The following is a 15,098-nucleotide window of genomic DNA, read 5'->3' as shown; positions in this document are numbered from 1 at the left end:
TTTTATAATAAAAACATTTTTGATTTTAGCATGTTTTCACAATATGTTTTACATGCAGCATCTTTTCCGTGAGAGTCCGCTTAACATCTTGTAGTCCTAAGAACTAGTTTGAACTACAAATGACTTATTGCGTCACATTGCGTCATCAGTAGTGGACAACTGTCACGCGGACCCTGGTAGAAATCATGGCTACAGGTGATGCGTTTAAAGTAAGTTTATTGCCTTGCGTGGGTTTACAGTCCTTCATGGTTGCTCATTTATGAGTTTGGTCATGTATTTATTATTATTCATTTATTTTATCCAGGCGAAAACTCATTGAGAGTTACATTTAACTTCCAAGAGGGACCTGGCTAATAAGGGCAACAAAAATGAACGAAATCCGGGCTTATTTCTGCAAGTTAAGATACCTTGGAGAAAGACTTGGAAGTGTTTTTGCTGTGCATTGTAGGTGTCATCTCTGAAGGGGAAAGTGGCCCTGATAACAGGCGCCAGCTCGGGAATTGGAGCCGGTACGAGCGTCCTGTTCGCTAAACTCGGAGCTCTGCTGGCTCTGAACGGCCGCGATGTGGAAAACCTCAACAAAGTAGCCAAAGAATGCACAGACTGTGGAGCCGACGAGGTACATAACGTAGTATGCTTCATATATATATGCACACACTTCCATAATGTAGTTGAATAAACACAAGTTGGATGCTGTAATAAAAATATTATACTTTTATACATTTTCTAGCGGTTGGTACAACCTCCTGTGACCTCCTGGTGGTCAATTTAATGACCAACAGCAGGTCAATTTAATGAGCAGAACTAAGTTATTAAACAATTTTAGTGTTTGTAACTACATCAGAATTACAAAAACAAGCATAGAGATGCATATACCTACTTACTGTATACTTTGTAAGTTACACCTTACTAGTAGCTTTTTTGCCTTCACAACTACCTTAAATCTTCACGGCATAGATGCAAGAACATACAGGAAACATTTTGGAGATTTTGGTCCATATTGACTTGATAGTGTCAGACAGCTGCTGCAGGTTTGTCTCCTGCATGTCTATTTTACAAATCTCCCATTTCACCACAATGCCAGAGCTCATCTGTTGGACTCTGGTCATTTTGGAGGGCATTTGAACAAAGTGCAAAGTCATTTTCATGTTCAAAGTGTGTCAAGAAAACACTATTACACCTTCAGCAGCAGCCTGAACCTTTGATGCTATGCAGGATGGATCTGTGCTTTCATGTTGTTTACGCCAAATTCTGAGCCTACCATCCAAAGCAGCAGGTATGGCACCTGCTGTGGTACCCTGTGTGGTCTTCTGCTGTGGTAGTCCATCTATTTCAAGGTTTAATGTGTTGCATTTAGTAATACTCTAAATACTCAGAGACTGACTAATTAGATATTTGCATTGTAACTAACAAAGTGACTGGTGAGTGTAAAGAAGCAGTTTTTAAGGCTGGTGCCACTATTGTTATTACTTGACCATTATTTGTGCCATTAACAAAACAGTTTGTTCTGTATTTACTGTTACTTTAGTGTTGAAGGCATACATTTTTGTCAACTTTATAACTAATTTAAAAACCAGTTCTTAATGAAAGGTTGTGTGTGCATGCAGCCTCTACTCGTTCCTGGAGACCTGACTGATGAGGAGATTGTAAAAAGCACGGTGGAGAAAACTATCGCTCACTTCGGCCGGCTGGATGTGCTGGTCAACAGTGCTGGCATACTGGCAATGGGCAGCATCGAGACAACAGACCTGGCTCAGTATGACAAGGTCATGAACGTTAATGTGAGGTAGGAGACCTGGCTTTATGTAGGAGATGTATTGGTGTCAGTTTCACAAAGCCATATAGTTGTTGATTATCAGAATCAGAATCAGAATACTTTATTGATCCCTGGGGGAAATTATTTTTTGTTACAGTGCTCCATTTTAAACCAACATTAAGACAAGACAGACAATACACTAACTAAGAATAGTACAATATATACATATATATACATACATACATACATAAGTCACTCATAAATAATAGTTGGAAAAGAAACATGTGTAGTTGTAGCAGCAAACAGTGTGTTAAGTGGATGCGTTGTACAGGGAGATGGCCACAGGCAGGAATGATTTCCTGTGTCGTTCAGTGGTGCTTTTCGGTAATCTCAGTCTCTCACTGAACGTGCTCCTGTGACTGACCAGCATGTCATGGAGTGGGTGGGATTAAAGAAGAGGTTAAATATAAAACTGGGAAAGAGAAATCATTTATTACATGGCACTCTTCATATATTAAGAATATCTTTATAATAATGATACTTGTCAACCTGTGAGGGTATTTTTTAAGATGCTGCATTTGAATACAACTGAATATGATATTTATTTTATTTAAATATTCTAAACTGTACGTGACGTTTAACAGTTAATATTTTATTATTTTGTGAGCAGTTTAGCAGTGCTTTCTCTTTAACGTGTGCATGCGTGCTTGAAAAGTAGAATTAAGCATGTTTAACCATTTTTCCACACCATGGACACAATGAAGCTGCATGTATGAAAATGTGAGGCTGTTAAAATATAAAATGTTAAACAATTGATAAGAACACGGTATCCTTTTGAAGTCGATTTTTTTACATACTTAGGATGGCCAATCCTTCTAATGTAGGATCCATTTAGTCCTACATTAATTCTATTGTGCTGTAAAAACAGGTTGGAATTCACAAGCAGAAAGTGAATTCTGTGCAAATACAGATTTAACACTGCCATTATCGACAGGAACATTATCTCAGTAGAACCATTCATCAGCTGTCTAGGCTGGATGTAGCCTGATTAATGTAGGCCTTGGTGAGATACTGCTTTTACTACAATGGTGAAGCCAATCACAGATGTCAGGATGTTAACTGACCAAGCACTGGTTATTATACTGAGTCATAACTGCATATTTAATGTTCAAAGACTTTTAAAAGTAATTTTAGTTCATATATTACAGATCTATATACCACCTGACCCAACTTTGTGTACCGCACCTGATCAAGACCAAAGGCTCCATCGTCAATGTATCCAGTGTGAACGGACAGAGATCAGTGGGTACTCTGCATGTAGACGCAATATTTAAACAGCACCATCCATATGAAATATCTTTATGAACTTATGTGTTATAAAGCATCTTCAAAGAAGTGTAATTTTTCTCTCTGTAGTTCCCTGGTGTATTGGCCTATTGCATGTCCAAGGCTGCTATTGATCAGTTTACACGTTGCATAGCACTTGGTGAGCTCTTTATTACCTTCATGTGGACAGCAATATAAAAGTTTGCATTGGCATATAAGAATGGCCCATCATATAACTACTTTTTTAAATTTCAGAGCTGGCATCAAAGCAGGTTAGAGTGAACTCTGTCTGGTAAGTGCAATAAACATGTTATCGTTGCACAGGTTCAGATTTATGATCACATTCATTTCTCATTCTTCTTTTAATAAGAAGTTTTTCAAACGTGCAGTGCGGCCCTTCACATTTTCAGATTTTCAGCGGATAGTGCTGATAAAAGTGAAAATAGTGAAAATAGCACAAGCAAAGTGGGCATCATATGCCTCCTGCCTGCTCTAACGATGCAGCACCCTGGTTTAAACCAAACAAAGAATTTGACATCTCAAGCAACTCCCGTGGGCGGCTGTGGCTGAGGTGGCACAGCAAGTCATTTCCCAATTGGAACGGTCAGTGGATCAATCTCTGACTCATCCAGCCTCGTGCCGAAGTGTTCTTAGGCACCCCTGATGCATCCATCGGAGTGCGAGTGTGCGCGCCACTGTTACAAAGTGCTTAGAAAGCACTGTGTGATTTTGTGTGTGATTGGGTGGATGGAACTTGCAGTAGAAAGTGCTTTGAGTGCTCAACTGAATAGAAAGGTGTTGTATAAGTATCAGTCCATTTACCTGCTGCTGTGTGCTACAAAGAAGGGGCAACTTCAAACTCCTGAACTGGTTCTCCAAACTTTTTCAAGAGTCCATGTGTGAAAACTGCTTTCAATTCTGTGCTGTTTGACTGTCCAAAACTCTGATGGGGAGAAAAAATTCATTTCTGATTTTATTTGTTCAGTCCTGGTGTGATCATCACCGATGTCCACAAGAGAGCGGGACTAAATGACGAACAGTATACCCAGGTAATATTTACTGTATTCAGCTGAATAAATATGTATAGAATCTCAGTCATGCAACTCAAGTCATCTCAAATGTGAGGATCTATTTCTTTAACTTTTTTTAGCAACAGAACCAAAAGTGTAGCATTATTTTCTTATTGTTTTATGTTTTTACCACCAGTTTCTTGATAAGTGTAAGCAGACCCATGCCCTCGGTCGACCAGGCGAGGTGGAAGAAGTGGCCCACAGCATTGCTTTCCTGGCATCTGATGCTGCCAGCTTCATTACTGGAGTCAACCTGCCAATTGATGGCGGCCGTCATGCCATGTGCCCGAGATAAGACCGTGTATGTACAGCATCCTGTACAAACATGGTCTTAACTGGTCTTATCAACACCCATACAGCACTCTGCTAATATAACACTTTTAAACCTGGAGTCTGTCTGTGTTTTTGAATTGCGTAAGACTGCAGTAACATTGCCCCTAATGGCATTAAAATTTAAATGATGATGAAAGCTGCTAGAGAAAAAAGACATCACAGACACCATTTACCTTCATCTGTACAATGGTAGTAGTGGCTGGCACGACATCAAATTTCCAGGTGTGAAATGAACAAAAGGAAAGTAAAGTGTCACAAACAGGCAGTTTAAATGCATTTATTTTGTTGCGTTTGAAAATTTTCCTTTGAAGAAAAACTCGGAAAGCTACTTATCAACAAAGCTTTCAGACTTTTTATCGAATTACCTATCGAGGCGTTAGACTTAAACGTCTGTGCAGACCAAAACAATGTTAGCTTGTGTACCATGGTAGTTAAGAGTTGTATAGTGTAAAAACAAAAAAAATATCCTCTGAGTCGTTATCATTATTGCATATTTCAGTAAGAACCTTTAAACCTCCGAATGACAAAAAAATAAAATACAATCCTAAAACGGTGCCTAGTTTGAAGATTTTAAATAATCTTTAAATAGAATCCACTGATAATAAATGTTGCATAGCTATACATTTACATTTTGACAAACTTAAATTATTTTGTCAGAATCATACAAAGAATATTGAAAACGGTAATACCTTGAAAATATAATTTAAGAAATTTGGCCTGTATGTATACGTAACAGTCTTCCCTTTAAAAGCACAGACCTAGCTTTGCTGACAAGAGTTTATCATACACGTGTCGACTGCGGCAGCACCAGGTGTCACCTCTGTGTCATCCCAGATCATATCAGGCAACGACTTGTTTTGCTGCGGGATGGGAGGAACAGAACGAGGTAGCATCTTGACACTTTTTTTTTCAGTTCACACGAGAAATCTTTGCTCCACCTTGACATTTAAGGCACCCCACAGCAGTTATTTGTGTGAAGATATCCGCATAAATGTGGTGTCTCGTAGCACTGGACAGTTAATAGAGGCTCAAAAAGACTTACCTGGAGACTGTGTGTGTGTGCTTGAAGCACACTATACCTGAATGAGTGATATGACATTGATACGGTGTATCCTTAAAGGCTGTGTAACAATAACTATTGCACTTTATCTTACAATATACAGTACATATACATGTTTAAATAATACTTAAACGTTGAAAGAAGGAGTAACTGAATTTGAACTGTTCTGTATTTCCATACAAGTCAGACCGTGAAGAAACTATGATACACCGTGGTCTGAGAGATGACAGAAATGAGACGTTCATAATACTTCCTTCCAAAAGGGGCATCCAGGTCTTGTGTCACACAAACAAGTCTCTAACAAAAGGAGCTTATTGTGTTGCATATGCTGATTAGTGCCAGAAGTCTTATCTCTGCGATTCCAACGGGCCTTCTTTATCTGGCGCCCCTCCTGTTTCTGCAGTCCAAGCATATTTTGGGGAGAAAAAAAATGGGAGGTTGTTTTTTTTGTGTTTTTTTCTTTTTTGCAAATCACTGAAGTGCTGTTCTCCCTAATCCAAAATCTTCCATGAAGTCACTGCTTTTAGGAGCGTGCCACAGTCATTTATAAGAAGCACACAGGTCCAACCTCTAGGTGATAGTGTGCCCCGGGCTCTGCAGTTGGGAGGTTGTGCACATCCACTATGGGGAGTAAGTTTGGATCCTGGCTCTGGAAGATAAAATGCGTCTGATGCCAGCGCCCATCCTTGATCTGAAAGCCAGATTTGCATAGTGTTATGGGATATAATCACAAAATTGCATGAAAGAATCAGTTCTCCGTCGCCTGGCGTCATTTCTATATTGACACAATTTTATCAGCTCATTTTCAGATATCCATCACTGTCTTCAAAACCAGTGCAAAAAGAGGTAAATGGAATTTAACTGGGAATAATTTTAATTGGAATGACTTTCTACCAAAGAAATGCTCCTTCCAGAAACTACTGACAAAGAGTTTTGTGGATTATCCAAAGTAACCGGGACAGGATTTATGGAAAGAAGGCTAATGCTGCATTCCTTTTTTTGAGCACATCAAACCAAACTGCATTAACCCACAAAATATTAGGTTGAATATTGAAGAATGGAGCTGGGGTGAGAAGGTGATTAGCTTTGTGAAGCATGAAGGCTTAAAGAAAAAAACTAAACAAAAAACTTGGTTAACCAGTATCTCTGTATAACTGATGAAACAGCCAACTGGCTGTTAAAACATTAAGTTATGTTTTTAGAGGAACTTGTCATAAAGTCTTTAAAGCACGTGATGCTCTATAACAGCGGTCCCCAACCTCCGGCCCACGGACCGGTACCGGTCTGTGAGTCATTTGGAACCGGACCGCAAGAGTTGAGGCTCGGGTGTGAAATTTATGGTTTTCAACGTTATTTTTTTTAGTGTTTTTATCATTAACTCGGTTTCCCTGGGTCTTTTCCTGTCTTATGAATGAATCTTCTTTTTTTGGTACCGGTGCTGGTTTTATTTTGTTGTATTTATCCGCGACACCTTAAAGGCCGGTCCGTGACAATATTGTCGGACATAAACCGGTCCGTGGTGCAAAAAAGGTTGGGGACCGCTGCCCTAAAAGGAAAAAAAAAACATTTTTTGCTTTGTACAAAAACCCCCAACATACATTAATAATACAATTAAGACCAAAGTACTGAGTATTGCATTGACTTCAGTGCCATAACGGTAACGACGCATACCCAGCAGTCATCTCTGGGTATGAGCGGCTGCAGGAGGTCTCCTGCTCCAATCCTCTCCCCTGTCCAGGCCTTGAAGCTTACAGCTGTGGATGAACGTTGCAGCGAAGGCCCTGCTGCCCACACAGACATGTTGAGGCAGTGAATGATGATGTGCTGCACAGCCTCAGTGCTCAAAAGGTGGATGAAGTTCATCTGGATGCGACCGACCCCGGTGTCCAACTATAAAGTAAGTAGATTTTTCTCAATGCATTTAAATGTGAAAAGGTCAAGTTCAGAATCTGGACGACGTGGTGTTATGACAAACTAATTTGCTGTATACTGAGTGTATTGGCTTCATCTTACATCATTTACTCTTTTTGACCATGATTTTTGAAGTAAATGTACTATAGTACGTTCAGAAAAGCAGTTAAACTAAGATAAATGATAGCAACCCCTAACAATTGTTAATTTACAATTAAAAATAACCAATTGTTAGTCTTTCTAATGGACAGACTTGAGCACAATCTGTTTGGATGTTGATAACAGACTGCAGCTCTGCTATGAATCTGAATGAGGTACATCTGGATCACAGATTGTACCTTAATTATGACTATCTAACCCTGTTATTATATTCACAGTTTACCAAGGAAATAGATCAGTCCATATTTGTGTTATTGTGTGCCATTCGGTGTTTTGTTGCAATATCTTCAAGCTGAAATGACAAAAGAATCAGTGGATAAAGGGTATTTTCAGAGTCTGAGGATTTACTTGCCAACTCAGTGTGTGTTTGATGATGACTTGGGCAAGTCTGAAGACCAAATGTGATGCCTTAAGATTCACTACGACTGTGATCTTTCCAAATAGTCCTAGAGTTTATTGTGCAGAGCCAGAAATTGAACAGCTGTGCTCCTTTATTTATTGCACGAGTGTCATTATGCACACACATGGCCCATCTTAAACCCCAAGCCTCTCTACTTTTTCAGAAATCTTTCTGAAGCCAACACGAGGAAAACATTTTCCACAAGGACACAAGTGGATTTGATATTTACCCACCGTCTGCATAGTATTCAAAGCAATATTGTCTGTATCTAAGTGACATGTATTTACATTTTACAGGATATTGTATCTAGCTGAGGCAAATGGATACAAATAGATAACCTAACCTTGGAAACTGTGAGAGGCTTCAGGCAAGTTTGTCCTCCACCAGTGAAGTTGCAAGTCACCTCAATCATGTCAGCTACGCATCCGAGGTTTGGATCAATCCAGTAAGTGCCTTTCAACATGAAGGAAGGATGGGAGAACAACCCTTAACTACATAAACAGAGACCATATGTGCGCAGAAATGATGGTCCTGTTTAAATATTTCCTCACCGTCATACATCTTCTGCTCACAGTTGTAGAGATCTCTGCAGATTCGGGCAGGATTGTCGCGGGTTCCCAGCGGGTTCTTAAGACTCTGGATCAGAGTGCTGAGATGCTGCAGCATCTTAAATATCTCATTGCCCTGGTCTAACATGGGCAGGTCCATGCTCGGATAATTCTAATTTGCACATAAATAAATCACTTGAGGTTTTGAAATTTGTCTTTAAGTACATGAAACTTCATTTCATTGTTAACTGTTGGTTTATTTGTAGCTATTCTTGAAAACTGTGATAGTCATGACTATATTCTGTACTGCTGCAGTGACCCAATTAACTTTAGCTGCATAGTTTCCATCAATACAAACCTCTTGTCTCAGTGCAGCATGAGAATCAATAATGACTTGAAAAGCAGCACCGAGGGCTTCATTTCTCTGCCAGAAAAAAAAAAGTAGCAAGGCATGAAGGTAACTTGCATTATGTGATTAATCCCAGAAAAATCCAGTTTAACAAAACAGGTGAAACACACTTACAAGTGAAAGGGCAGAACTGGGACGCCCCTAGAAAACAACAGAAAAAAACCTGTTATATTACAACTTATTTTGTCTTATCTGCATTTATGTAACAACAGCCGTTTAGTGCATTTGTGTTCATGAAACAGTTCTGTAAATCCTGATCTACCCTGTCGGTGGTGGTGTTTAATTTTCTCCCAACGTGCAGATAAGACACAATCATGAATGCAGAGGAAATGAGGCATGAAAAAGCAGGAAATAAAGCGTATCAAATGCAGAAAAGAAAAGCTGCTAGCCAAAAGCTATTTGTATTAGATCACAGTGGGGGGAAAAGCAGGTGTAACTAGTTAGATTATCCTGTAAATAGCACCGTATGTTTATAGTTTAAAGTGTACATGTACAAATGACTTTTTACTCTTCAAATTATTTTCCAGCAGACTTAAAGGGAATCCCACGTTTTCCTACTTTTTACTCTCAGCGTGTCTCAGTCTGTTCTCCCACTAAATCATCCTGTCTTTGCCAGAGATCAATTAATTTATTTATATTTTCTGGAAAATACAAGTCATCCATTTCAACTAAACATAATTTTCCCTGGCATTTCCCCCCACACGCATGAAACATCAAAATCAACCCCAGATTGTCTGAAACAGAAATCTGCCTTAGAAAAAGAAGAACTCACGGTTGGTCCAGGTGGTCCACGAGGACCAGGAGATCCCTAAAAAGTTCCATTCACACATTAGGCTTCAAAATATTTATAACTTGGCTTTTATAAAAAGTGATTAAGGTCATTTATTTCTTTTCATGCTTTAAAAAAGTAATGTAAAAGCTACAGATATGATTAATTACTCACTCTAGGTCCCTGCGTCCCCTGTTAGAGAGATGAAAGCAATACAATCAATATAAGTGCAGAGACAACTTTATATTATCTTGTACAGTGTAATGGCATCTTAGTGCTACCAATTCAACAGACAGTCTTTATCTACTGTATTTTGAATTGCCCTCTTGCTTCTTTGCAAGCCTACACTCAGAAATCTTATTTCCACACAGCAAATCCTATTTCCACACAGCAAACCCATACATGAATGTTGTTGGCGTTTTAAGAGTGAGGTTGCGAATTATCCCTGTGTATGAGCACTCAACAAACCTCTTAAAAAGCTTGAGAGGAGCAAGCAGCCAACATTTATCACCCTGACAGGATTTCCACAGCAGCTAAGTGTCACTGTGAGTGTAACAACAAACAGTGGAACACAATAGGAAATGAAAAGTCCTGAGGGCAAAGGAGGCTGAGCGGTGTGCTGTCTCCATACTAAGTATCCTATTCTGTGCTCACAGTAAAGACAGAAAAGGATTCATCAAAACAGCGCCACGCACCGTCTCCCCTCGACTTCCTTTGTCACCCTGGGGTCCCTGATGAAGAGAAACAAGACAAAGGATCACTCCATCATTGCCAAAAAACCAGGGAGAAGTCACATAAAGCTTGGCACATGGGATGACATACGAGGTACATACAGGATGACCGCTGGGGCCAATGATGCCAACGGGGCCCAAAGCACCCTCCATACCCTGGAAAGCAGAAGCATGTAAGTGACTGAGGACGGATGATGTAGCATCTGATGAAGCGGTACTTAATTTTCATGCCAAGTGTGCAGTTTGTGAGAGTTCAGTGCACAGAAATTGGCTGAAATACTGCACCAAGTTGCCAAACTACCGTTAATCTTCATCTTACCATCAAACCACGTGGTCCTTTTGGTCCCTGTATTCCTGCTGGGCCAGTGTCTCCTGGAGGTCCCTAGAAACAAGCCCAAGAAAAAAAAGACAATAGTATTTGTATTTCTTTGTCTAAACCAAACATGCTATTTAAAGTAGTGAGAACACATCCAAAGCTGTGTGCTACATGTGGGAAACTGGATGATGGGAAACCCTGATTCTCATGATATTGTCTGATGTTGATATGTTTAAACAGCTATATGCCAGTTTTAAACTGTCCTCCATCACCATTAAAGCTGCTGAAGAAATGTCTCTAGCTGCAATTCATTAAGAAGCAGGTCTAAGATTGTGTCTGTGTCAAAGCCCCATGTGCATTAAATTTATACATCTACTATTATAATAGTCATTTTATAATATTAATACAGTAAAATAATGTTTTACCGCACTATACAGATCAGCAGATTATTTTCTCAAACAAACAAAACGATGTTTTTAATATCAGGTTTAAAAAGTTGCTTTAGAAATTTTGTGTGGATTTACCTTAGATTGTGTAAAAAGCAACTTAGCTTCAAGGTGTTAGCATCTCTTTTTTTGCAGAGGTAAGAGTACAAACAAACACTACATCAATTAGGCAGCTTTTTAAATTAATAAACAGTTATTCTTCAAGTATGTAAGTTGTTAAAAATTACTTTTTTAAACGAGCAGTCTGGAATCTAAAGCTAAGCGGTTTACAAGCACAGAACACAGCAGCGCAGAATATTCTTATAAATCTAAAGTTTGGTTTCACAAACATGGAGGTGCTGTTACAGATGTGCTATTTCAAACATTTATCCAACAGGTGAACAGCACATGCGCTGACAGTTTTCCTTTTAAATATGTATATAAAAAAGGAGTAAATGGTTTGAAGCACAGTGTTTTACAGAAGCCCTGACCATAAAAAGTGCCATTACAAAAACACTACATTTTACACTTATTACAGTTATCAATATTGTTGACATTACAAACGTAACATCACTCCAGAACTTGTCATGCTTTAACTATTCTTGCCCATTTCTTCTGAGTAAGAACGACCATTATAAACTCTACCGAGCACCGGCACAAAGCTCATGCGCTCGACACTCCTGTTCAACTCCCCACTGCAGGAAAATATCCAACATCACTCTCAGGGTTTTAAATTAAAGACTCAGACTCCAATAAAGCCTATTCTGTTTCTTCAGCTTGTAATGATATATACTTCAGCAGTGCTGTAAGTAAAACTTATGGTGTAGCAGATGTCATCCTGAGGCATGTTACAGTAATACCAAACAGCTTTCATGTCTAATATTTCCAAAAATCATATAATATTATGCAGCTCTCGACAACTTAAGACTAAAAAAGTTTTTCAGCCTTAAGGTGACTTAAACCCACAAATTACTTTAATAAGCCTATTCTAAAGGTTAAAAACTTTATTCAGTCTAAAAATGTTGGCCTGAGGTCATCACTTCTAAATGGAGAATGCGTAGAGGCTTACCTTTGGTCCAAAGAGACCAAACACCCCCGGAAATCCTTGTTCACCAGTATCCCCCTAATAAAAAAGAAGGAAGGGAAAGTATGGATTTTATTCCCTAGCAAAAGAATGCTGTCCTATAAAGGAATTTGAGTTGTCAGCCCTCACCAGTTGCCCTTTAACTCCCTGATCTCCTTGTTTTCCTGGTAATCCCATCCCGCCAATGGATCCTCTCTTCCCTGCTGGACCAATTTGTCCTGGGAGCCCCTTCTCGCCCTATAGAAGAAATGCAATCACACGAGAATCGTTTTTACATCCATGCCATAACCTCTATATAGATACTTTAACAAAAATACAGAAGTATTTAGTAGTATTTAGTATTTATTTATTTATTGTCATTGTCAAGAACAATGAAATTGCGTTTGGGGCTTCCATACAACCCAAAAAAAAGAAGAAAATAATAAATACCCCTTAAAACCCAAGTGTACATATTTAACCCAGTGTGACTCCAATGCAATAAGACAATCCTTAGCAATAATGTTCGTAGAAATTCAGACAAAGACCTGAGAAACATGACAAAATACAACAATGCAACCCATTCAATATTATTGTACTGTGAGATATGATATCAGATATGATAGTTATCTATTTAAGAAAGAGGAGGGGGGGCAAAGATATGATGCACCAATGCAGACCAGTTCATTGCTATTAAGAAGTTGGATATGGTTATTGTCCGTGAGAGGGGGGCAGAGAGTTCAGGAGCCTCACAGCCTGTGGATACAGGCTGTTGGCCAGTCTGGATGTTCTGGCCTGTATAGACCTGTACCTTCTCCCTGAGGGCAGCAGATGGAAAAGGTGGCGCGCAGGGTGATGTTGGTCCCGCAGGATACTGTGCACCCTCCTCAGACAGCGAGTGGGGAAGATATTACTGATCTCTGGCAGACTTGTTCCAATAATTCTGCCAGCTTCTTTCACCACCCGCTGGAGTGCTTGCTGATCGGCCTTGGTGCAGCTGGGGAACCACACTAGAAATCCATACGTCAGAACGCTGCTGATGGCACAGTTGTAGAAGTTCAACATCAGAGATCTGGGAATGTGTGCGCTCCGCAGTCTCCTCAGGTAGTAGAGGCGCTGTTGGGCCTTCCGTACAACTGAGGTGATATGGTTGCCCCAGGACAGGTCCTCGGTCACAGTTACCCCCAAGAATTTAAAACTGCTCACCCTCTCCACCGCCTCACTGCCAATGAAGAGAGGCAGATGGTTGTTATGACCCCTCTTCCGGAAATCTACAATGATCTCCTTGGTCTTTTTGGTGTTTAAGACCAAGTTATTGTCGTGGCACCATGACTCTAGTTGTTGCACCTCTGTCCTATAGTTTGTCTCATCATTGTTGGATATAAGTCCGAGCACTGTAGTGTCATCTGCAAACTTAACAATGAGATTGGACGCGCAGGAGGAAATACAGTCATGGGTGAAGAGAGTGTATAGCAGAGGGCTCAGAACACACCCCTGAGGGGCACCGGTGTTGACCACAAGGGTGGAAGAGGCGTTCTTACCCACTCTGACACTCTGTCTACGGTTAGTGAGGAAGTCCACAATCCAGTTGCACAGAGAGGAGTTAAGTCCCAGTTGGTGGAGTTTGGGACGGAGTTTGTATGGCCGGATGGTATTAAAAGCCGAGCTGTAGTCTACAAAGAGGAGCCGTGCATAGGTGTTCCTGTGTTCCAAGTGCTTCAGTAATGTGTGCAGCACTGTGGCGATCGCATCCTCGGTTGACCGGTTCTCCCTGTATGCAAACTGGTGCGAGTCCAGGGATGGTGGAAAAGCAGCTCTGATGTGTTTAATGACCAGTCTCTCCAGGCATTTGGCGGGAATGGGGATGAGTGCCACAGGTCTGAAATCGTTCAGACATGTGACATTTGACTGTTTTGGGATGGGAACGATGGTTTCTGCTTTGAAACAGGATGGTACCAGTGAACAGGACAACGAGGTGTTATATATAGAGGTGAAGAAGTCACTATAGTTCAGCGAGCACCTACTTCATGTTTTCTGTGATAAGGCACTGCTAATTGCATTTAGTGTGGTCCCTAATCATGTAGCAAGTATCAGTAGCAAAACTTAACCTAAAATACAGTTGTGCTGGCCTGTTGCTTTCTCATTTGGGTGCCCCTTAAATCGGTTTAGATTTAGATGCAGAAGAACCAAGCTACAGTTCATCAAAACTTGGCATGTTTATGTTTAGATCATCACATATAACAAAATTAGAATGCAACTTGATGCCCTGAGTGGGGCAGCGAGGTGAAAACTGTCCAATGCTTCAGATCTCATAAATACAGCCTCTCTGTTTGTCTTGCATATTTGCATCTTATATAATATTTGCAAGGACATGCAAACAAAAACTGTGGCAATTCATTGATACTTTCCAACACAAACTTCCCGACATTATTGCAATGGATAGTAGGTCTTCTGAGAAACAGTATAAAGACTTTATGCAGCATTCAGCCTTTGAAATTACATAAGGCTCCACATATAAAGGCAGCATTATGTTGCTGAGGGAGGCATTTATAGCAGATTAAAAGCTTTCTGGCAATTACGAGTAATATCAGCAACAATTTTGCCTGCACTGCAGTCTATAAAGATTCTTATGCTGTTAACATGTTCCTTATGAATATGATCAAAGCCAGGCAAGCTGTCAAGCATCATTTCATCATCATCACCTTTGGACCAAAGGATCCTTGATTTCCAGGAAGCCCTGTTACACCCTTTTCACCCTGCTGCCCAGGTTTTCCAGGAAAGCCCACGTTTCCATCTTCTCCTTGCTCCCCCTAAATACAGGAGGC

General features: G+C 40.1%; 2 protein-coding genes across 2 annotated transcripts in view; one reads left to right on the top strand and one right to left on the bottom strand.

Annotated features, from left to right (window-relative positions):
• The first annotated feature begins 152 nt into the window (after positions 1-152).
• On the top strand, positions 153-4,537 carry LOC146621654 (uncharacterized). Its single transcript, XM_085368691.1, has 8 exons — positions 153-209; positions 449-619; positions 1,608-1,786; positions 2,965-3,058; positions 3,173-3,242; positions 3,338-3,374; positions 4,068-4,131; positions 4,289-4,537. Exons 1-8 carry the CDS (start codon positions 186-188, stop codon positions 4,445-4,447), a joined length of 798 nt encoding a protein of 265 aa, XP_085224817.1. The 5' UTR covers positions 153-185; the 3' UTR covers positions 4,448-4,537.
• Positions 4,538-6,089: 1,552 nt separating this feature from the next.
• col27a1b (collagen, type XXVII, alpha 1b) overlaps positions 6,090-15,098 on the bottom strand; it is a 72,865-nt gene continuing 63,856 nt past the window's right edge. Inside the window, exons 48-61 of the mRNA XM_085368563.1 lie at positions 14,976-15,083; positions 12,427-12,534; positions 12,283-12,336; positions 10,792-10,854; positions 10,575-10,628; positions 10,437-10,472; positions 9,916-9,933; positions 9,745-9,780; positions 9,087-9,113; positions 8,922-8,987; positions 8,567-8,735; positions 8,359-8,468; positions 7,217-7,435; positions 6,090-6,236 (exon numbers count right to left, since the gene is read on the bottom strand). Of these exons, the coding sequence (XP_085224689.1) occupies positions 6,090-6,236; positions 7,217-7,435; positions 8,359-8,468; positions 8,567-8,735; positions 8,922-8,987; positions 9,087-9,113; positions 9,745-9,780; positions 9,916-9,933; positions 10,437-10,472; positions 10,575-10,628; positions 10,792-10,854; positions 12,283-12,336; positions 12,427-12,534; positions 14,976-15,083 (1,215 nt within the window). The remainder of the gene's footprint in view (positions 6,237-7,216; positions 7,436-8,358; positions 8,469-8,566; positions 8,736-8,921; positions 8,988-9,086; positions 9,114-9,744; positions 9,781-9,915; positions 9,934-10,436; positions 10,473-10,574; positions 10,629-10,791; positions 10,855-12,282; positions 12,337-12,426; positions 12,535-14,975; positions 15,084-15,098) is intronic.

The sequence above is a fragment of the Diplotaxodon limnothrissa genome, linkage group LG12 (assembly GCF_057381915.1).
Source record: "Diplotaxodon limnothrissa isolate DT_005_m linkage group LG12, D_limnothrissa_male_GT1.1, whole genome shotgun sequence".
NCBI lineage: Eukaryota > Metazoa > Chordata > Actinopteri > Cichliformes > Cichlidae > Diplotaxodon > Diplotaxodon limnothrissa.
The sequence above is the reverse complement of the archived record's forward strand: the minus strand, read 5'-3'. Positions and strand labels throughout refer to the sequence as shown.

Excerpts from the sequence above, each read along its gene's own strand:
- LOC146621654 (XM_085368691.1), top strand. The coding sequence starts at position 186 with ATGGCTACAGGTGATGCGTTTAAA. Across the intron at positions 210-448 it reads CTACAGGTGATGCGTTTAAA|GTGTCATCTCTGAAGGGGAA; the intron begins GTAAGTTTATTG and ends TGTGCATTGTAG. Across the intron at positions 620-1,607 it reads CAGACTGTGGAGCCGACGAG|CCTCTACTCGTTCCTGGAGA; the intron begins GTACATAACGTA and ends GTGTGCATGCAG.